At 42.4% G+C, this 24,364-nt stretch overlaps 1 protein-coding gene across 3 annotated transcripts in view; it reads left to right on the forward strand.

The window, feature by feature from the left end:
* RANBP17 (RAN binding protein 17) overlaps positions 1-24,364 on the forward strand; it is a 327,575-nt gene that overhangs the window by 296,865 nt on the left and 6,346 nt on the right. For all 3 annotated transcript variants that reach the window (XM_040444804.1, XM_040444813.1, XM_040444823.1), the window contains one exon: positions 815-981. In XM_040444804.1, the coding sequence (XP_040300738.1) occupies positions 815-981 (167 nt within the window). The remainder of the gene's footprint in view (positions 1-814; positions 982-24,364) is intronic.

The following is a 24,364-nucleotide window of genomic DNA, read 5'->3' on the forward strand; positions in this document are numbered from 1 at the left end:
AACTAACACAGTAAACCGTCAGTAAATATCAGCTGTTTTTATTCTGAGACTTTCTAGTTGTTTTCTTCTCATTCAACTCTGCAAGTTATTTTACAAATGCTGAGAAAGGTTAACTGGTTCTTTCAGAGTAACAACATAGCAAGTCATTAGAAAAGATGAGATTTGAAACCAGAGCTGTCTGACTCCAAAATCCCTAACTTCCCACCACACTGTGCACATTGTGTGAATCTCTCTACCTGAAAAATGTCCTTCCTTAATTTCTAACTGAAATAACTTTCCCAAGCCTGTCTTAGGTTCTGTCTCCTTCGTAAAGTCTTTTTGATCCCCATCCAAATGTGATGTCTTCCTCAAAATCCGCCCAGCAGTGTGTCGCTCATTTTTGGCTAGCACTGAGCAGCAGTGACTTATGTACTGAATCACGAGCTCTTTGACCAGGGTGGAGGTTTCCCTTGAAAGAGAGCATTTTGCACCAGGTCCACACCCTGTTTCCTCTGCAGCAGAGCACTTTGCACCAACAGATGTTTAATAAAGTCACTTGAGTTGAACAGACGATCGTTGAGGTCACAAATGGAAAATTCTGTCCAATTCAATCCAGGAGTCAGTTACTTAACTAACACGTCTCTATACCAGGTCTTGTAGTAGACACTGGGTTCAAAGAGATAAGCAAGGTAAAATCCCTGCCCTCAAGGAGTTTTACAATTTGATAAAAGTGCTTTGAAACCAGAAAGTGGTTTTTTTAATCGGAGGCATTATAATTAATCAGATGAAAACTCACTTAGTAATGCGAAGGAATTCTCATTTATTGTTCGTACAGATACAGTTGTCTCCTCCAGCTGCTGTACCAGTTTAGACTACATCGTCACCTACCTCTTCAAGCACATAGCAAAAGAGGGCAAGAAGCCACTTCGATGCAGAGAGGCCACCCAGGCCGGTCAGAGACTCTTACATTTTATGCAGCAAAATCCAGATGTCCTACAGCAGGTAACTGGTGGTCGGTCACCTGACTTAAGAAACAGTTTCCCAGAAGCCTAGACCCTGAATATCTCTTAGAACAAATGGTCCTTGCCAAGACCCTTTACCAGTTCCTCTCTAGGAGTATTTTCCCGCAAGGTAGGGTAGCACACTAGCTCACCCGCAAGAAATCTCTCTACGTCTTTCATCTTACCCCAGCGAAGCTAGGTTGCAAAAAAAGGATAGCTCTTTCAGAGGCCTGAGAGCAATAAAAAGCAAAGCCAGAACTAGAAACAGTCAACCTCTGCTTTCTTTCCTGGAGCCTCTAAGTCTTCTAAAGTTTGCCTGTGAATACTCTGTATGCCAGGCAACTTGGTGAGAACTTTCGGTTCATCATACTACAGTTGGTATCCTTCTTATTTAAGATAAGAAAAGTTCAGGTAGGTCATATTCCCAAGAGCATTTAAGTAAAAGGAATAAAGCCACAAGTTCTTTATTTTCCGATGTGTTTTCTGACTGGCTACTATGAGTTAGGTCCAAGTTTAATACTGTTTTTTGAAAAACTTCTGCAAATCACAGTAACAACATGCATAAAAATAAATAACACGTGCCAGAAATATTTCAAAGAGAATGATGCCATTTTTCTATGGAGATACCATCACTCTGATGTTCTCCCGTTCTACTGACTTTGGAAATGATGCTGTATACCGCTTCCACTTGTTTCATTTTGCCAAATTATCTTCATAATAGTTTGTGGTTTGCAAATGTAAACACTTTAACAAGGTTACTAGCCTTGTTAAACAAGGCACGTGCCACCAACAGAAAGCGTCATTCTGAGTGAAGAAATGATGAACATAGAATGGGCTGGCCATGGAAGAGGTTTTCTTCCTGGCTGTAATTTTTTTACTAATATGCAAATTAAGTGATATAAACTTACTTTTGGTGATGTCTCAGTAACCTGTCATTTTCCTTGTGGGGAGGTGTGTAATTAAGATTTTGTGTAACTAAACAAAGTGTTGTATGCCTGTAAATACTTGGTTATGATCCTGGAATTGTTACGACATGTTGGTGATATGATAAAGAGAAGAGGAAGGTAGCACACGTAGTGAGGACTTTCTGTGTACAAGGTACAAGAGCCGCTGAGATTCATAAGACATAATTTCTTTCCTTAAAAAGTTTCTGTCACGTGGGACAGAGATGATGGGTTAGTTACTAGGTAACAAATTATATGAATAATCAAATTATATGAATAATTTGATTAATATAATGGTGACAGAGATTGACACACGAGGAGAGGACTTTCAGAGAACTCTTCTCATTTACACCCCACAACAACCCTGGAATGTAGATATCGTCATCCCCGTTTTACAGATGAACAAATTGAGATGCAGAGAGATCAACTGGAAAGTGGAATTGAAACAAGGTTCGTCTGGGTCGAAAGCCTTATTACTTATACCATTGATTCTCAAGGGCCTAGTGGTGGGGATAAGATCTCATGTTCATCAGGAATGCCATTACAAGATATACATTTTTTTTTAATTAACTTATTTATTTTGAGAGAGAGAGTGTCCTCGTGCACATGCAACCAAGGGAGGGGCAGAAAGAGAGGGGGAGAGAGAGAATCCTCAGCAGGCTCCACACCATCAGTGCAGAGCCCAGTGTGGGGCTCCAATCACCCACCACGCGATCATGACCGGAGCCGAAACCAAGAGTCAGACACTTAACCAACTGAGCCATACACACACACACACACACACACACACACACACACACACACACACATATACACACGAGGTGCCCCTCAAAATATACTTTCTATCAACAATGTACCTCTCCTTCTCCCTTCCCCACCTCCCCCGCTGCAGTAACCTGTGGTACCGTTGGGGGGTGTCCTGGCCCTCCAGTTTTTGCAAGGAGAAGGTTGAGAACCACAGACTGAGAGCATGCCGCCAGTGGAGAAAATAAATACCCATGAACTGGCCAGGAATCAGACCCGGCCCCCCACCCCACCATGGCAAATGACAAGTCCACCACCAAATCCCTCCTGCCAGCACTGAGCCTGATCACAATATCGTCTCATAAACTTTGGCAGAAACTTTTAAGTTGGCAGAAAATTTTACCAAAATCAATAGGCTGTGATTCCAGACAAATACCATCAGACTGTGCAGAGCAAGTGATGTGGTTGTACAGGACACCATCAAGTTTGTCTTTACTCAGAACTACCATGCATTTGTTGGTTTAAGTAATTTCTGTGTGTTAATAATACTTGGTAATCCTTTATTTTATAGCATATGACTAAGTAGTGATATATCTTTATTAACAGCAGAATACATTCTATTTATTTGGAATGCAGGCTTTCAGATAGCATTTTAAATATTAATGACTGGTCTCTGGTAGTCAGCATAAATATGATTTGCATTAGCACTAGGTTATATCATCTTGAGTGCCTCTGATGTCAACTATTGGGTATAGTAATATCTGACATCACCTCCTTAGGTCACTGACAACTTTGACCTCTATTCTTATGCACAATTTCTGTCGTCTCAAAAGCTCTTTTGAATTGATTTGAAATTTTGACTCTGCCCTTTATGAGGCAGTAAAATTGATAATTATTCAGATGGGAACTGAGCACTGAGTGAAAAATCAATTCTACCCGCTCTCTGCTGCGTATAAAATTACTTCTGAGTCGGCTGGACTGAACGGATGGCCGGAGTAAAAGCAGCAGGCAGGAGTAGTGGGAAGAATTAGCCGGACAGAGCTAATAGCCTGAAGGGATGGACTTGGAAAAGAGGGAGTGGGCCAGTTGGGGGTTGTTATGAGCAAGGATGGGTCCCATTGATCATCTGTTTACATCAGCTTTCCAAGACCTTATAAATCAGCCCTGAAGAGCAGCAGAACTCGAGATTTCAGCATCTTACCAGAGGGACTTTGTATTAGATTATTCTCATTTTCACACTCAGATGAAAAGTGAGCCATTGATTATTCATTGGTTGCCCATTAAATGCTGTTTTTATAGATGATTTGCCTATCACTGAAGGTAATGAACAAGGTGGCTGCTTTATAACTCGAGGTTTCAGTTTTCAAGGCATCTGTGTCGGTTAAGTAATGCCTAACCCTATTAAAAGGAATGGGTTACAAATTGCTTAACAGTGCTGAAAAACTAGACCCTAATGACTAATTGTGCTTGGAGTTTAGAGAGGGCTTGTCAGCTCTTTAAACTAAACTGATGCAATGATACTGCAATTATTTACCAGTTTGAACTGTTTTCCCCCCAACCTGGATGTATATTGTTGGAAGCATAACTGCACGATGAGTGTCCATTCCAAATTGTAAAAGTTATCTCCTCAAGCTTCCATAGCAAATGAAGCAGGAACCCACATAAATGGTTTTCCAATATCCTCATAGACCTTTCGATTTGTGCCTACCAGCCTAGGAAGCACATTGTAAATGCCTTGCACCTGGAAATGTGCTTATCATGATCTGTTATGTGACTGTAGAGCCTCAGTGTCCTTATTTTTTAATTTAAAAAAAAAATTTAATGTTTATTTACATTTTCTGAGAGAGAGACACAGAGCATGAATGGGGGAGGGGCAGAGTAAGGGAGACACAGAATCTGAAGCAGGCTCCAGGCTCTGAGCTGTCTGCACTAGAGCTTGATGCGGGGCTCGAAATCACAAACTGCGAGCTCATGACCAGAGTGGAAGTCATATGCTTAACCGACTGAGCCACCCAGGTATATTACTATTATATACTATTATATTACTATAATATCACTAAATGCAGCCTGCCTTGGTTTCTTTATAAAACACCAAGGGTATATGAACCAATGACGTTTCTAGTGTATAAGAGGAATACTATTTTCATATGAAGAATTTTTCTATGATTGTTAACTGATTCACAGAAAGTTAGAATTTGAAGATTATTTTAGAAGAGTTCTCATTTTACATACGGAATCTGAGGAATAGGGAAGTTGTTATGCCTCTTGTGAGATGGTACATGGTTCAGGAGCTGATAGTTTTAGTATCTATTATTTGAAAAAAATTTTTTTATGTTTTATTAATTTTTGAGAGAGAGAGACAAAGACAGACCTTGAGTGGGGGAGGGGCAGAGAGAGAGAAAGAGGCAGACACAGAATCAGAAGCAGGCTCCAGGCTCTGAGCTGTCAGCACAGAACCCAACACAGGGCTCAAACCCACGAATCGTGAGATCATGACCTGAGCCGAAGTTGGACGTTTAACTGACTGAGCCACCCAGGCGCCCCAAAAAATTTTAATTTTTTTATCTTAGAGTGAGAGAGAGTGAGAGAGGAGCAGAGAGAGAGGGAGAGAGAGAACCTTAGGCAGGCTCCACACTGAGAGCAGAGCCCCGATGCAGGGCTCGATCTCACCATCATGAGATCATGACTTGAGCTGAAATAAAAAGCCTGACACTTAACCGAGTCACCCAGGCACCCTCTCAATGTTTTTAAAAATATTCTCCAAATAAGCTATTGTCCATAATCTGTAAACAAATCTAACTTTGCTAGCATTAAATTTAGTCCACTTGAGGATCCACTGTAATTAAGTGAATCTATTTCAAATAAGATTACTGTCTCACCAGCATTCCTTGGACTTAACAACTGAGGGAACCCCAGTTCACATTATTAAGGAAAAAACTCCCCATGTATTTTTATGCCATTAGCACAATAAACTACGGGTGCCTGGGTGGTTCAGTTGGTTGAATGTCCAACACTTGATTTTGGCCCAGGTCATGATCCCAGGTTGGAGGGATAGAGCCCCACGTTGGGCTCTGCTCTAAGCATGGAGCCTGCATGGGATTCTTTCTCTCTCCTTCTGCCTCTCCCCAGTGCGCATATCTCTTTCAAATAAAATATCTCTCTTTCAAATAAAGATAAAAATATCTCTCTTTCAATAAAATATCTCTCTTTCAAATAAAAAAATAAAAATAAAAAAGAAAGAAAACTTTAAGGACAGGTCAATAGTAACAGTGATTAGGCACAGATCTGCTACAATATTTGGAAGATTAAATTTGTGTGTGAAATGTTTTTAGTGTTATCTCTGGGCGTGTTAAGTGTTTGCATACGTAAGCCGAAGATCAGCACTCATTCAGTTATATCACAGAGTGAAAGATTTGCCCAGATCACTAAATGCAGGAGCATGTTTTGTAGAATTAGAGGGCAGTTCAGAAGTGTGACTGATTCTTTTTCAAATTATAAGACTAGGACACTGATGATGAGTGCTTCTCTACATCAGAATTTCAGTTAAAACTAATTGTTCTAGAAAGAGTAACGCCTTCCACAGAAGTAGAACAAGAACTATGTGGCCATGTGGTTGTCAGCATCACTGATTAGATCATGCAGCTAACTCATTAACAGGGTATTTTTAACAATTATATTCTGTAAAATCTAAATACATTGAAAGGAACAATTAGAACATTTAGATTTGAATTTATTTCACCCTTATCTATGTAACTATTTGGCACAAGTCAGCTATACTAAAAACCCAAAAAGAGTTCTAATTATGATTGTATCTCTCTTCTTCTCCTGCGCACCCCCCCGCCCCACACACACACACACCCCGACTGCAACCTGGCATTTAACTACAAATTGTGAACAGCTGTCAGGAGCTATAAGAATCATACTTCAGTAGGGATGTACGCTGAAAGAACATTCACCCTTTTCCTCAATCAGTCAGTCAATCAATGAAAATTGCTTTTGTATAGTGTTCTTCATGACATGCATCCCAAAGTGAATTACAGCAAAAGGGAAATCATCTGCTCTTTTTTCATTTTTGTGTTTAGATTGAAATGCTACTCTGCTCAACATTTTGACATACTGTACAAGACATCTTTCATACTTAAGGTTCCATTCCCTAAGACTAAGGAGGAGAAAGTGTAGCCACATATTTAACTCATGAGATTTTGGCCTGTGGAACCTGAGCAACACCCTCACAGTGGGAAACGCCTAAGTAGATGAAGTACGTTCATGTCTCTCAGCCTCTCAAAAAACAATTAGCCCGGTTTTCTAATGTTATCAAAGACATTTCTAGTGAACCCTAAATAGAAAGGGTGCCCTCCACATGACCCATTAACTCAGTCTGGTTGATTTGCAACTTTATTATCAAAAATATGGCAGTAGATTGAAACTAAAACCCCATGCTGAAGGGACATTCACCACTGGACCAGAGGACAACGTGGCTATAAAGCACTTAAAGGAAGCCAGACATAGGTCAGTAGACACCAAAAGTATAAAACAGGAACTCACATTTCAGGACAGAATTGTTTTTTGCACATGCTGCCACGATCTTGGTCTTCTTCACAGCGTTCTGTGCATGGCCTGTGTATTTATTTTTAGGAAAAAATACTACTGGCAAAATATAAGTGCTTACCGTGTGCAGGAAATAGCTCAAGCTGCTTACATACACACGTAATCTGATTTAATCATCACATTTCTCTGTGAAGTGCTAGTATTACGATCACCACTTTGTAAATATAGAAACTGAGGTACAAAAAGATTAGGTACTTTTCCCAATGTGACACATAGTAAGTGGAAAAGCTAAAACTTGGGGCTATTGAACTCCAGAGTTGACACGCTTAACCACAAAGCTATAGTTTGTTGGCAGCGACTAATCAGAGGTAGCATATATTTTTTCAGCACTTACACTCAGGCAAGTTGAGCTTCCAGTAAGTCCCACTGGGGCCATCCCTAAGGTAGAGTGATTTAGAGCAGTCATCCTATACCCCAACTTTGTGCTGCAGCCGGGATGAAACAGATGGGCAGTGACCCAAAGAGGCAGTGGGCAAGGGAGAGGGAGGTGGCTTTGCCAGCTGGTACAGAAGAGCCTTGTGCTTCCCAGCATCACGGCAGAGTGAACAGACCTTCCTCTAACTTACTCTATACCTGTACCCTATCGTTAATTCTATAGCCAGATCCCAAGAGTATAAAATGGAGTAGGACAGATATCCTTGAGAAGGTCAGAGTCTAACAGTATAACTGTCTCATGACGTTCCTCTGTGTGTTTTCTCTAATGTCTTGGAGGTAGCTCTTGAGGTTCATTCTAACCTGATTTTTCTAGGACAGACTCAATATGGCAGCTGTGAAATGAAGGTGGGGAAGCAACAAGTGCTTTATATCCGTCCCCCATACCCGATGCATCTCTAGGCTTCATCCTGACTCTCACTACTGACTCATCAGCATAGAGTGCCAGTTTCCATCCCTTTCTGGTTACAAACAGCTTCTCTTTTCCAAAGGAAGCTTCTACTACTATGACTGGGTACCGTTAGCTCTATTGAAGGCTGTTCTTAAGGGCTTCTTACATTGGTGAGTCTCAAACCAATACCTTTGAGCATCCCTCTCCCTATCCTTTCCATTCTACAGAGTTTCACAAACTAAGGTCCTACAGAGCCACACAGAGAACTTGAATGAGGTAGACAGGAAAGAAACCAAAGTTGTGTACACATTCCTGTCTAACAGGGGCAGCCTCCACATAGTCCCAGCTTATTCTTGCCCTTTAAGAAAGTAGGACCCAGTGTTGCCAGCTATATAGAGATTACCCACCCCCACCCAGAGAACCAGAAATACAGGGTTTTTTTCATGTTGGCCACTGATTGAAATTTTTTTTTGATTTTTTTTTTAACGTTTTATTTATTTTTGAGACAGAGAGAGACAGAGCATGAACGGGGGAGGGGCAGAGAGAGAGGGAGGCACAGAATCGGAAGCAGGCTCCAGGCTCTGAGCCATCAGCCCAGAACCCGACGCAGGGCTCGAACTCACGGAGCGAGATCGTGACCTGAGCTGAAGTCAGACGCTTAACCGACTGAGCCACCCAGGCGCCCCGATTGAAAATTTTTAAAAAAACAAGAAAATAAAAACACTCTGCAGGCCAGCACTGGATGTCTGGTTACCGGTTTTCCACCAATGTTTATGTAATCCTAGAGAATTTTGGAACGGAGATCGTGCAAAGCATGATTCCCGGTCTTTCTCACAGTCATCCCATGTGGCACTGCTGATGTTTTGATAATTTTTGGAGCACACTTTTTTGAGTAGTTGTTTAAAAAGGATGCTGTTATTTTGCTCATATATTTGATTCTGTACGTAAGTCTCTACTCAGACTTATAGAGGGCATTCATTTACTTTTAGGTTGTCTTTGCATACAGAACGGATGCAATAAACAGCCAATGAAACTCAGTTAACATCTCCCAAACATTTTTTTTTATTTTCATAATAACCATATTTGTCTGAGGCAAGAATTAAAGTTCAGTTTGGTCAAGTATATGTGTGTGTGTGTGTGTGTGTGTGTGTGTGTGTGTGTGCGTGCACGCGCGCATGCACGCACGCTTGTGTGTACACACGCAGTCTAATTACTAAGGATCAAATAGAAATATCTGAGAGGACCAGGACTGGACAAAAGTGTCTAGATAACAGCCATATAATAAAAGTCCACAAGGAAAAAAATAAAATAAAATAAAAGCCCACAAGGGAGTAAAACTCTTAAGAGTGATGAATTTGTGACCACAACTCCTAAAGATCAGTTTAGAAAATTAAAGTACAGGGGCACCTGGGTGGCTCAATCAGTTGAGCATCTGACTTCGGCTCAGGTCATGATCTCACAGCTCATGAGTTCGAGCCCCGTGTCGGGCTCTGTGCTGACAGCTCAGAGCCTGGAGCTGGCTTCTGATTCTATGTCTCCCTCTCTCTCTGCCCCTCCCCCATTCATGCTGTGTCTCTCTCTGTCTCAGAAATAAACAAAAAAACATTTAAAAAAAGAAATTTAAAGTACATAATTTTAAAAATAGAAAAACATTAGTTTTTTTTAAATGGCATCTGTGATATAAAATTATGTATCCATCTTTAGAAGGATGATTCTAGTCCACATTTTTTGCCATATACCCTGTCTTTGCCATTTTGCTATAATTTTTGTTATGGAAATATTTGTCAAATGACAATTTCAACTATAACCCCCCCAAATAGTATTTTAAGACCAAAAAATCAGTTCATATAAAAACCTATTCTTGATTTATGAATCATCAAATTATGATCAGAACTGTCACACCTGTCTTTAACAGAGTACCTTTTCTTCCCCAGAGATCACATCCAGCTTGATGCATGTCTCAGCATCTAGCAGAGCCTGACCCTTGTGACAGTCAATGAACGTCTGCAAAACCAACCCCCAAAAGTTAATTTTCAGAATTACAATCTGCAGGCGGTGACTTTATGTTTCAAATCCAGCATAGTCATAGATCACTACATAAACAAAATGGTAGGGCTGAGATAAGAGTATACCATTATATACTGTATAATAATCCTGCTGGAATGCCACAAGAAAATTTCATTCTACACATGGGTGAAGAAAGGAATAAGCACTTCACATATTGTTCCGAACAGCTAACGGAACAGAGAAGGGTTGGGTTTGCTTTTTTTTTTTTTTTCACTAGGACATGTGTTTTTTTTTTTACCTCTAAGCACAGTTTAAAGATGTAATCCATTGATAGCATAACTTGCCTTATTAATTGAAAGGGATGGAATCCACCAGATGTAGCCCAAACCAGCAGAGAGTTGGGTGACTAAGCAACAGCAAAGACACCATATTGAGTGAGCCAGAATTCAGTCTCCAAGTCATTTATTTCAACCAGTGACAATACATTTAAACTCCTGTGCCTCAGCAGTGATTGATGGTTTAATATCATATATAATTTTTTTAATGAAGGAAAAACCATTTAAATATGTTACCATTTGCACTGGTATTCTCCTATGTACGTAACTGCATTTAATCATTATGGGGATTGTTTTTATACTTGTGTAATTTGTATCCAAGAAATAACTGTCAAAGCCATCTCACGCTGTTGCTGGAAATGGTACAGTGTGCTTCATACTTGAATAGATTCATTCTTCCCTGCACATAATTAAGAGTGTTGGAGCTTTTTCCCTGCCACCACATAGGAATTCCATGTTTACATTTCTGAGAATGAAAAATTAGCCACAATGTGCTTTTTCAAGTTCCCATTTTCTGGCGCTATGATATTTAAGTACCTTAGTTCTGTACCAGTGTATGATTTGAAGAGTTTGATTTTAAAACTTTTAATATTAAAATACATAATAAAATTTTATTATCTAATTACAAGAGGGTTTAGCCTCTTATTAAAGTTGCTAAATCAGGCCTAGATTAGCATCATAATAACACAGTTTGACATGGAATACTCAAAAGTCAAGTTCGAAGGAAGGGACGGGGGTTTTTTTTGTTGTTGTTTTAGGGGGTTTTCTCCTGCACCCATCCCTTGCACAATATAACAAGGATGAAATGCATGTATGGAAACAAACAAGGAGCAATTTGGGACGCTGGAGAAGGAGTGGAGGTGTCAGCCTAGGACGGTACCCTTAGGCAAGGCAGCTGGTATATGTAGCCTTTTGTTTATCTGCTACTGGTTTATGTAGCCTTTAGGCCGGCACCAGAAACAATCACTCCTACAGGGTCAGCTGCTGGTCAGAAGCAAAGTAAGAAAAGATTTTGCGTTCAAACGCGCAGCCATAATTTCTGTACAGCTGGCACCTGCTACTGGTGCACAGCATGAAGGTGAAAGGTCAAAGAGGCAGTTGTTCAAAACTCAAGAATGGCTTAAAGGGACTTGTAGATTAATCTGCTTTATTAACTTCTGTATATTAGATAACTATTGCTGTGAATGACAGTACATCTTTTTTAATAAGTCGCATCTCTTTCTCTTTTAAATTAGCTTTTGAGTAATGAATATTAAATAGAAAGCATTTCAGGGGTAATTAAATGAAAACAGAATGATGTCATTTTACAATTATATTTGTATGTTTATAGAATAGGGAAAGTATAATGTTTTCCAAAGAGCTAAAAAAAAAAAAAGAAAAAGAAAAAGAGCCAGCTCTTCATAAAGAAGAACTTGAAATAAATAAGTCACATGCCCATTAGCCTTTGTGTTTAAACTAAAATATATGATGTAGTTTGTGACTTAGCATGAAGTCACTGGGTGCTGGTGGCTTGATTTGGCATTCCCAGGGGCTCCAAGTATTTTCTTTATGAATTAAAGTGACTGCAATCTGTCACCGTTCTTTTATCTACAGTTTAGCACAGTCAGTTTTGCTATTAGTCTGCAGCAAACGTTCTCAGAATAGCAAAGGAGTTGTACAAGATGAACAACGGCCATACCTTTTCCTTCACACTCATGTAAAACAGATAGAAAACATTTTATATGGGGAAAAAATGCAGTTTTACACACATTGAGCCCAATAATAATCAGGCATGCTTTATAACAGTCTCTCACCCAATATGGTAAATGGCAAGCAAGATGGTTTTTAGCCTCTCCGTTAATGATGATCGGCATAATTGGCTATCGTTGTAAATTAAGAATAAAAGTTCACTAAATGTATCCTTTTTTAAAGTCTCTGCAAGGAATATTACTAATGTACAGATTAAATACTGACACCACCTCTGGGGAAGTGTCTCACAATGTGTGTTCTAAAGAGATGATTTTGTCTGCTCTCAGAAGTTCTGTAGATGAAACCTCCTCCCTTTTTATGTGAACACAGCCCAAGTAGCAGCATTTACCCATATTTCATACACTCAAGTCATTTAGGAATAGCACTCCCAAGTCGTAACACAAGTCAGTCTTTATACACTAAGCCATGTTTCTGTGACATGTGAAATGACACTGAGACAATCTTCCTGTGTCACACCCAAGCCAGCCCGGGGCTCACCAGAAGGATCCTAAACTTGTATGATATCACAAAGAAGCTGATGATCTTGACCAGAAAAGATTTGAGTTGGAAGTGTTTCCTTACCATACCACTCCAAAGTGAAAGAATTTCCACACCTCCTTCTTAAAGATCTAGATTTTTTCCCCCATCCTATAATAGAAGGCTTATTTCCTGCAGGGTCACTAGGACCTAAGAGGTCACTAGGGAAGAGCGACCTCAGACTCAGATGATGATGATGAATGACTATGATGAAAAAGAAGTAGAAATAATTATCATATGCTGGGCTCTGTGCTAAGTACTTAAATATATATAAATATATATATTTATATAATTTGTATTTATATTTATAAAGTTTCACTACTTTGTGAGGTAGATACTCTTTTCTACATTTTATAATCAAAGTATTTTAATTGCAGCTTTAAGAAGTCAGGTAGCTTACTTGGTATCATACAGCTAATAAGTAGCAGAACCTTGTGCTCTTAACAACATTACTTTTAAATGACCTAGAGACAGGATTGGTGGAGCTGGAGGGTGCAAAGGTGGGCTGGGGTGGGGTGGGGGGGCACAACATTCATTCAGCTATAAATCCCTAAGCCAAGGGCCCTTCCTTTGAAAATTGATGAGATAAGAAGCAAGCACTTGACCCAGGTTGGCTCAGTGAGTCCTCTTCCCCAGACTTAGAAACTCCTGTGGATTTAGAGGATGTTGGTCAGCCTCTGGTCTTCACTTGACGTGAAGACTTGAAAAACCAAGAGCCATTCTCTGCTATGTGCTCAGAGAAGTAGCCAGTTCACAGCAAGAGAAAAAAGCAGCAACGTGCTGGGAGGATCTCGAAGGAGATCAGCAGCCCCAGAGAGAGGCTAAGAAAGATTGCACCAGCCTTCCCGGCTGTGGTTCCCAGCTGTTGAGAGGCCTGCCCGCAGTATCTAGTCTGGGGGTCCTCAGGCCACCCCTTTTAGGTCTGAGTTTTGTCTATAGTAGTTGCTGTCCTCACAGCCAAAAGATTCTTGACTCACGGAAGTGTGAGGACAAAGTGAACCAATGAGTATAGACTCACCTAACACAGAGAAGGTAGTCAATAAATAGGGAAAATTTGAAAAACAATATACAGGTACCAGTTAACTTTTTTATCTCCCTAAGGAGAACATATACCTGCTGTTCATGTATACAAATGTGAAAAACATCCTTTCCAGGAAATCCCAAGGCCGTGACTTCAGCCAGATTACCTGGGTCTTTTCTGGTCCCACACTCATGTTCTGCCTGTCTTAGAGTTTGTGTGACACACATTCTCAAGATCACAAACCCTCACTGGCCTGGGTGGGGGCACGGTGTGAATGTGGATCTGATTCTTGGCCCCAAACAGACTTTTCCTCACTTACTCTTCCTGTGTACTCCAGGCATCGTCTTGCAACAGCAGGAATGAAAAGAAACTCCAGGACCCTTTCCATTTATATGTCTTCACACCTAAAGCCTCTTCTGAATCTCACAGCAACTCTGGTGGGAGGGTAGGGCCAATATGGTTTATTTTCTTAACTTGGGAAAACGAGTACATCAACAAGTGAAATCCACAGTGCCCATGTGGGACAAGAATGCAGAGGTTCAGAGAGGCGAAATAATTTGCCCAACATCACCCAGCCAGTAAATAGCAATACCTAGAATGTAATAACTAAGGCTTTGTTGTCTCTGGATCTGACAGTTTTTATGTTATCAGGGCCTCCCAGGGCCTTCACCTACTCTTCTTTCCTGGCATTTCTCCCACCTGTATTTCCCCAAGTGGCATTGTGAATGGAATGAGAAGCTCTTTGAGTTTCTTGAAGGAACGGCACTGTATAAAGTGAGGGTCAGCTTGATGATGGTGTGATTTATTCATTTTACAGTTATTACTGGTTTTTCACCTACTTGAACGGTTAATAATGTGTGTGCTAGAGATGTGAACTGAACTTTAGTATTCATTTTCTGTTAACTGTTGGAAAGTTTTTAACTAGCAGCAACCACTTGGTGAGGCTATGAGCTCATGTAGTATGTTAAAGAAAGCTTCTTATTTGATTACAATCTGATTTCTGCTGGCAGAACAAGGTAAAAGTTCCCTAATCCTCTGACCTGTCATGAGTTACTGCTACTTTGTCTGCTTTGCAACCAAAAAGAACTTTTGCATGTTAATTCTTTATCCCTTGTCATGCTTAGGAAGATACAGACTGAGTGCTTTCAGACTTGACGAAATGCTGTCTTCCTTCAGAGCTGTCTAATTGCACATTCTGTATTCGTTGAGGATTTTCTGCTTTATGGCAATCAGAGCAGACAGACTGTGCAGTCAGTGTACCTGGCTTTGAATACCAGTGATGCTACTTGGCAAAGTTACCTCACCTCTTCAGAGATACCAGCAACTCAGCCAGGACAATTCTGCACCTTGCTGGAGCTGGCCCCCAGGATCAAGTAGTTGAACTAGTCCCTCCTGTGGTCTCATGCCCAGACTCCCCAAGACTGTAGCCAAGACTCCTTGCCTTAGCTCTTTCCCATTCTGTCACTCCTCAGCCTACCCATAACTTGGAACATCACTACTGTGGAAAAGAGGAACATTCAGTGCATACTTAGTTGAGGTCATGTGAATACGGCATGTAAAGTAAACTGCTAAGAAGGAGTGATGGGAAGTGCGAGGCCTGGAGGGAACTCTCTTAGGCCCCAGAGAGAACCACCAGCAAGAAAATCCTGCACAAGAGCTGTGTTAATGCCCATCCTTAATGTGGCATCTAGTTTTAGATAGGACAAAGAAGTTCACTCGGGAAACTAAAAGCGTCAATTAGAGTTAAGTGCATGATGACCCTTTCTCAGAGACCCTTGAAGACTGGAAGGAAACAACTTGATGGGTGGGCAATAAGAGATTGATAAATACTTAGGCTCCATGAGTTTCTTAAGGCCACAAGGACCACATTTCAATTCTGTGCCACCGTGCTGTGCCTGGCACATAGTAGGAGCTCAGTAATTCTTTGAGCATTCATCGAATAAGCATGAGAAATGAAGAGGGAGAGAAGAAGGAAGGAGAAGCCCCTAGCAGGGCACCTGACACATAGTAGGCACTTAACACACGTGTCGCCTGTGTGCGCCCAGCACGTAATGAGAGCTGCTAGTAGAATATTAGTGAGTTGAAACGTGTGCAGACGAGAGAAAGCTAGTAGACATCAAGCGGGGCTCATGGCCCTCCAGAGGCCTGGCCTGTTTTGGAGTTTGCACTTTAAGGAAGAAGGTCTGCCCTCAGCAAATGTTGGGTTCTTAGCCCTCAGAAGGAGCAAACCCTCCCTCCCCAACCCCGTCTCTTTCCCGAGCCCCCTGTGTTACAGAAGGGCTGGAAACAAATTGACAGAAACCTGGAGGAAAGAACTCAAGTGATTTAGGAGAATGGAAGGGCTGGCTTATGGGGCCAGATTAAGGAAGCTAAATATGTATAGCCTGCCTAAGTGACAACTAAATGGGGCATTTGATAAGTCTATAAATACTTGGAAGATGTAAATGCCAAGGAGGAAAGGGAATTACTTAGCATGGCACGATGGAGTATTGGCATAATGGGATATTATTAAGAAAGGGAAAATGAAGGTTGAACATCAATAAAAAGCTTCCTGACCAAGAGAACCGTTCCTGACAAGGGACACTATTAAGTTATGTGCTGTGGGCCAAGGGAAGTAATGGCAACGCCATTTCTCAGGGTACTGGCAACAGAGCCAGCAAAGAAGGAGCCAGGCTCTGTCCTGACTGAGGTGCAGAACCCAAGCAGGTAACCTTCCGTGTCTGTGCTCTCCCAATCCCAGGACAGGAACAGAGATGCATTTTATTGGGGGAAGTCGGATGGCCCAGGCCTCCTACGGGTTCAGACCGTCCGGAGAACAGCTACACCAGCTTTGCCCTTCTCCTGTGTCACTGACAGATTCATTCAACTTCAATGGCACCCCATTTCCTTCAAGATAAAACCCATGTGCTCTAGCACACATTACTAGGCCCTTCACAAGATCTGGCCCCGGCTATCTGATCATCCTCCTCTGCCACCACCAGCCCCCTCACACCCTCTCCAGTCCCACAGAACTGCTCGCCATCCCCTGAAATACTTCTCCAGACTTTTGTACCTGCTCGCCCTTCTGCCAACCTGACTGCCTGTCAGACTTTGCTTATTCTCTACGACAGCTCCCTCCGCACGTCACCTGTGCAGCCTTCCTTGCCTGTCCCCCACCCCGAGGCAGAGTAAGTCAGCCTCCTCTGGTCTCTTAGAGCCTCCCGTGCAAGCTTCTGTGGCACTTGCTATGCTGTGTTGTCATGCTGTGTGTCTCGTTCCCTACTTGATTGTGAGCTCTTCGAGGGCTGGGACTGTGCCTTGTTCATCTGTATGTCCGCGGGGTGTGACACAGAGCCTGGCACAAAGTAGGTGGTTGGCAAATGTCTGAATAAATTAAGGAATGAGGTGCTATTCCTATCATTCTTTAGGCTTCCTATGTAATTATTAGGACAAAAGAGCTTCCAAATCTCAGTAACATCTTTGAATCATCCCCTTGGCCTCCCGGCCAGCACTCTATGCCATTTAGATGACTATAAATAAAAACCCTCAAATCTGAAAGGCAGCATGCTGTCCTCTGTGGTTTCAACATAAACTCTAGACTAATCTTTAATGGAAAATGCTTCTGAGGGCCCTGTGAATGTGCCACAAAAATACTTTTTTTTTTTCTCTCCACACAAAGTCATTTGAACATAATAAGTAAAATAATCCTCCACTGTTGGTTATGAAGATTTTTAGGTCCATCTAACTAAATCCCTTCAGGAAATCAGGGAGAATGTAGTGACAGATGAGAGGCAGTGAAACATGGAAACTCCTACTGTAAGGATAATATATTTATTATGAAATACAATATTCATTGCACTCTGCTTTGATGACTGCATGAGATGCCCTCGTGCCATTAGGCCTTATGTTGCTCTGTTTTGAAATACAAGATTCATTGGGAAATGTTGTGATGACCGTTCATGCTATTTCCCACTCCCTTCCCTGATTTTGAATGGCCTCAGTTAGAGTTTACTTTATCACCGAATACTTAATATAAACGTGTGTTTGTACTTTTCTCTGTCGTGCGTGTTTATGTACTCTGGTTGGGGTTCATTCCACTGCTCCTTACTTCCCGAGTTCATTGCCAGGCCGTTGGGCTGTGGGACAGCGGCGGCCCCTCCACTGCATTTAGCACTACAGGGACAGTCTAGCCCCCAGGCCCTTCTCCCCACCGGTGGGTCTTGCATTTGAGGCCACGCTCTTAAAGCTCTCACTTTATCTACAGCTTCAGTGGCAGGTTGTGTTTCTTGGAAAGCTGTCATTGCCTGGGAAGAAAATGGGATATGCAGTCCAGGGTTCTGACCACTTCTCTCTCTCTCTGCTACCAGCCTTGCTGGGGCCCTTACCATTTCTCCCGACCCATCGTTGCCACGCCTCAGTCTCCCATTGGTCATTGTTCTAGATCCCAGAGCTCAGCGTTCTTCGGAAATCCTTTGAAGGCTACCCTTTAGGTACTGGCCCAAACTCACTTCTGCATTTAGCGTGACAGCAAAGGCCTTTTAGAGCCTGGATTCGGCCCAGCCTTCAGCTCCCTGCCCTTGGCTCTGATCCTTTCCATTCAAAAAAGGTCTCTCAGAAGCTTCCCTTGCAGGGACTGACTGTCCCCTCAAAACATCCCAAGCCCTGTGTGCTTTGTCTTTTCTCCTTCTATGTCCTCTTTCTAATACATTCTTCTTCTCTGGTGAGGCTTATATGCATCTTTTTTTTTTTTTTAATGATGTGGGGGGGGGTTAATTTATTTTTTAATGTTTATTCATTTTTGAGAGAGACAGACAGAGAGTGAGCAGGGGAGGGGCAGAGAGAGAGAGGGAGACACAGAATCCGAAACAGGCTCCAGGCTCTGAGCTGTCAGCACCGAGCCCAACACGGGGCTCGAACTCAAATCGTGAGATCGTGACCTGAGCCGAAGTCAGACACTTAACCAACTGAGCCACCGGGCACCGCATCTTTTAAAAATTCAGAATTCATTTTAAAATACGCATCTTTTAAAATTCAAGTTAAATATCACCCATCCTATGAAGATTGACTGGTCTTTTGGGGCAGAACAGCACGTGTGCCTTTGGGAGTCTCTTTTGAGCTTGTACATGTTTGCTAATTTAGGGGCCACCAGAAGCCAGTATAGGCCATTAGAGGTTCAAGAATCTGGCTGTGTGGCAGTCACTCGGGAATAAAAATCATAAGAAAATGGCTTCGGAGTTGAAGGCTATCCTCTATGTACAGATTTTCCCAACATCCCCACCCAGAGAAACACAGATGATGTTTTTGACAAGTGATGCTTAATTTTTACATCAGATGGAGAAGTGTTCTGTCTGATGCTGGCAAGAGAAGAGTGAGAGTTTCCCAAATAATGCTGAGTGGCAAACCCTACAGCCTTCCAGTGCCCCAGGTTTTCTGGTTTTATTTTAATGCAGCAAGCAGCTTTATGAGATCTGCAGCCACTTGAAATATGATTTACTACTCGTAAAAAGTTTCAAATGGATAATGAAGATTCAAGAATGAGACTCACAGTGTAATGTAGTCAATTTTGTTGCTCTTGCTCTCCAGTACGTCTCTGCCATTGAAATGAATTATTTATTATAATTTATTTCAACCATGGAAAATAAAACTGTTTTCATTGTGATGTGCTCTGTAACGTTCGGAGTAGACACATTACATGCAGTACTCTCAATTAATTAATCCTGAAGTTTCGTTCCAACTTTATCTTCTTTCTTATAAGGCAGGAGACTGGCAGGTAATTCTTTCCCGAATAAACTATGATTAAAATGAATGTTTGGAGAACTAGGGGTAATGTTGGTAATGGAGAAAATTGAAACCACAGCAAAACCAGGTTGTGTATTTCCTTAGATTTTACAATGGATGGAAGAGTTTTTCTAATATTCTAGGCCATTTATCACTTGGAGAAAAAAGCGTCTTGTAACTTTGTGTAAAGGAGGGGGTAGAGGCAGAGAGTGCTGTTAGTTTAGATGTGGAAATATGTGCTGCTAATCTGTGACCAAAACCAGCTGAATTAATCAGTCCTGTGGTTCCTTTATTGGTAAAAAGATTTTTTTGCTTTTTTTTTTTTTTTTTTTTTTTTTTAAACTTTGAGCAAAGCTAGCATTGTGAAAAGGCCAAATCGGCAGGACTCCCAAATGAGTTTCCAGAGGAGACTGGGTCACCCATAATTGATTACAGTCTTGTTTCTTTAAAAAAGAGGCTCACTGCATCTTGCATTTTGCTTGATTTTTTTTTTCATTTAACGTGTTGAATACTTGCTACTATTATGAGGCTGTAAAGACACAAGAACTTAGGAAAGTGTTTAATATGTACAGATATTTAACATAACCTAGATGGTGCAGCATAGTTAATCCAGGCAGGAGAAGATATACTTATTTGTCCATTGCTTTCATTTTTTATAACATTCCATTGCTATCACATTGGTAGACAGCAGACGGATAGAACAATTGATTCCTTTTCCCTAAAGATGACTAGTATCTAATTTGAGGAGGATCACATTTCAATATCTGCTGTGCACGTGGCCTCAGGAACAGCACTTGGTAATGACAGCAACTCCCTTACTTCCACAAGCACTGAAAACCTGGAAGCTTTTCCTTCTTCAGCAGTGTTCAGCTCCTCCCAGACTCTGGCTCTCCATTCTGGGCACGGGACTCCGGAAAAATTGCTGTGAAGATGGGTGGGAGGTTTTTCTGCTCTTTTGGATCCTGTTGCACTATCCAGGCAGTCCTGGTTTTGCTTTGTATTTTTGTGTCAGTGTTTTTAGCTAGGGCCAACCTTCCCCCTCCTGTCTCACCGGCCTTCTGAAAGGCCAATTTCGTGTACCAAGAGCTTCCTGAGACTCAGAAGCAGCTCTTCGGTTTGTTATTATGGGTTGTTCCTCAGACATCACCAACTCATTGCATCAAAATCAAGAACAATCTAGCTTGGCCAGGGGTACGGGTAATTTTGTATTCTACTCCTCTTCCCATTAAGGCCCCTAACCTAACAGATTAAGTCACCTCTTAGGCACTGCTCTGACCATCCTTGCTTTGTCTTCCTCCCCCACCCCATTTAGATCAGGGCACAGGGAGGCTTCATCTTTGGCCTCTCACCTGTCCTCTGGCTGTCCTTCCTTCGTCAAACCAAAGCCTCGTTCTCAGGCCCTCTTTGCACCACCTTTCAGACAGGACAGATTACTCTTGTGCCATTCCCCATTTTCCATTTCCCTGACCAAGAGGCAGCAAAGTCACAGTATAACGAAAATGTGTGTGACCCTGAGAAAAGAGGCTGTGATAGAGAGGGAAGAGCTGGACCTCCCTAACTATATTGAGGATTTGATCCCCGCAGTATCAGGGTTCATAGCGTTACTCGGGTTCAGTTTTTGTCTCTCTGATACAGGTGGGGAGCAATAGGCAGGGTTAGAATGTTTTACCTATTTCTTAGAACTCTGTGGAATAGTGTTTAGTTGTATTATTCAGTAGGCGCTAAGAACATGAACAGTGAAAAGTGTTCACCTTGTAGGGAACATTGTAACTCAAAAGAAATTAGCTTAATTTACTAATGTTTTCAATGATGTTAACGTAAATTACCATGTACACGGTACTTTTGGTGGGAGGGAAATGGTTATTTTTAGAAAAACGTTCAATGGAGCATTTTCCAGAGACAATCTATTAATTATGTCTAGTGTTGTTCATCTTGAGAGTCTGCAAATATGTTAACCACATTTATAAAAGCTGTAGGTAGGAGGCAGGAAGATCTGCAGACTCTCCAGGAATTGCTGCCCTAGATCCTCATTGTGGGGATTCCAGCAGCTGCCTGACTCTTCAGCAGGTGGCAGGGTGGCTGAACAGAGGAGATGCGTGCGGGCAGCCTGTCCGGGAGGCTCGCTGATGGTGCCAGACTGAGCCATGCCCAGAAGCGAGCCTCTCCTCCCACACCGTCCGTTCCCTGGCAGTCTGCAGCAGGGGCCAGACACAGTGCCCCCGCCACCACTGCTGGCGGTCTTGGTCCTCACACGCAGCCCCAGAGTGGCCGGCGGCAGGCTGGCGTGGTGGTGATGAAGGCACGGCCTCTGGACTTGGGCAGACCTGTGCACGTATCTCAGTTCTGCCTCACCTCCTGATAGCTGGTAGCCTGATGCCTTGAGCAAGTTACTTACTCACTCAGGACCTCAGATCCTTAGTCTATGAAGTGAGGATAATGCCTACTTCAAGGTTACCTGAGGGGTAGAGACAGCGTGCTGAACAGAGTGCTGAGCTCTCCGTAAACGGTAACTGTTAGTACCTTTGGGCAGTGAGAAGACTCATCCGGCACAGCTTCTTGGGTGCAAGTGCTTGTTGGTAGAGAAGACGGTGGGTCAGCCTTCAGCCTTTGTAACCCGGAAGCCCCCCCACTGAGGGCTTTCCCTGGGAGCTGCTGGCTGGAGGGACACCAGGGACTTAGAAGAGTTCTCAGGCTCTGAGCACAAAGGCCAGATCCCTGGAAATGAACAGTGTATTGGTTTAGATATTTATCCATTTCAGATTTTAGCCAGAGATTGAGGCCAGAACTCTGTGTTTTATACAATCCTCTTTCGGTTCTTTAGCTCCTTATAGGCTCTTGATAGTTGATTTCATCCTTTCTCATTCATTTATTCGCATATTCATTCTTTCATTCAGTAGCTATTTCCTAAGCCTCTGGTGTGTGCTAGATGCCATGCTGGTCACTGGGGACACAGAGAACAGCCCCCGCCACCGCCCCATGGTCCCTGCACCCAGGAGTTTACGGACAAGTCTCACTACCAGTCATAACCCCGCACTCACTCCGGCCATGTGACCCCAGCCATCCCACTCTACCAGCTTCTAGATCCACTGGGCCTCCAATTTCTTTAGAGTACATACTCACCATCTAGCAGCAAAGCATTCAACACAAACCACATCTTTGCTTATTCTGCATCAGCAGGAGACAGAACAGGAAGCATCTGAAGTGAGAGCATGTAGTTACCACCTTGTGGTAGGGAGAATGCGACCCAGCATTTTTGGGTTGCAAAGTCCACTTGGCTTGGGGCTTGTGCCCAAAGCATCTTAGGGTGGGAACATAGGAGAGTTGCTGAGGAGTGAACAGAGATCCAGATGACACAACATTACTTTGGGCTTTTTCGTTTGTTTTTAATTTGTTTTAATGTTTTGGTTTTTTTGTTTGTTTTTGTTGTTGTTTTCTTTTGGTTTTTTTGAGACAGAGACAGAGAGAAGCGGGAGAGGGGCAGAGAGAGAAAGGGAGACAGAATCCAAAGCAGGCTCCAGGCTCTGAGTTGTTAGCACAGAGCCCAACATGGGGCTCAAACCCACGAACTGTGAGATCATGACCTGAGCTGAAGTCGGACGCTTAACTGACTGAACCACTCAGGCACCCCAGCATTAGTTTGTTTTTTCTTTCCAGGTCAGATATTTGTAGTAGCTTTGTATTTTTTGGAAGATTACAAGTTTTCAGAACAGCAGAAACACTGTCATTCAAACTCCATGCTAATACATGTGCCAGACCAAATAGGGCTGCTTTTTGGACTATTTCCTATGGTAGGTTATTTTTTTATTGCAACTCTTAGTAAATTTAGATAACTGCGAGGAGACTGTAATCTCATCGATCTGGACATAATCAAGACATGAAATGGGGTTCTTCCTTGAACCGTGAAATTCCACTGGATCACACCAAAGAGGGAAACCATAGTTGCAGTAAAGGAATACTGGTAATTATTGAGTGCCTACTATGTGGCAAACACAGAACAAAATGTTTGATATAGACGAAGGAAATCAGTCCTCAAAGCAGCCCTTCAGAGTAGTTGCTGTAATCCCTCATTTTATAGGTAAGGAAATAAAGGCTCAGAGAAGTGAAATGACTTGCCCAACATCCTAGGTTAGGTAAGGAGCAGGGCCAGATTTGGCCTCATTTCTGACTGGCTCCAAAGCCTGTCCCTACCATACGATGTTGGTTTTGTTTCATTGAGAGAAATTTCCTACAAGCTCACGTCAATGCCTGTGGGAAGACAGAAGGGGAAGGAGTAAGTGCTGAGGCAATGGGGAGCATGGTTTTTCTAAGTGGACCAAGCCACACAGCTCCCCTTCCCAAATGGCTGCTCCCTTGGTTGGGTGTATTAGCTGCTTGGGATAATACAGTGGATAATGTATGTGTTGGACACAGGCCCTGAAAAATGCAGCCTTGGTTGGACATATCTAAAATGGCCATTCCAGCCATCCTGTAACAGTATGGGAAGTGAGCAGAAGTTGGGGTAGTAGAGACCCCGCTCACAGCACCACTAAATCCTGTGGTGCTTTGTGACTCTGCGCAGGCTGAGGTGGGCTGGGGCAGAGTTGCCAAGGGCTGTCTCCTTTCAGTCTTCTTCTGTTCGTGTCATTAACCAGAGAGCCTTCCACGAGAGGTTTTGCAGTACCTGGATCAGGATTCTGTACTTAAGCATTTTTTTTACCCAGTATTCTCCCATATGGGGAGAGGGAGAGCTTATCCAAAGGAATTTGCCACATTGCTTGAGCTGTGTCCCCTGTACCCTCTAGGATTATTGGAAAGAATCAAAAAAAAAGAATTCTGGAAACGAGCTGCCATGTCAATACCACTTGAGCAGATTTGCTCACTAATTCCCATTTTTCTGGAAG

Source organism: Herpailurus yagouaroundi, unplaced genomic scaffold, assembly GCF_014898765.1.
Source record: "Herpailurus yagouaroundi ecotype Mexico unplaced genomic scaffold, PumYag 29, whole genome shotgun sequence".
In the NCBI taxonomy this organism is placed as follows: Eukaryota; Metazoa; Chordata; class Mammalia; order Carnivora; family Felidae; genus Herpailurus; species Herpailurus yagouaroundi.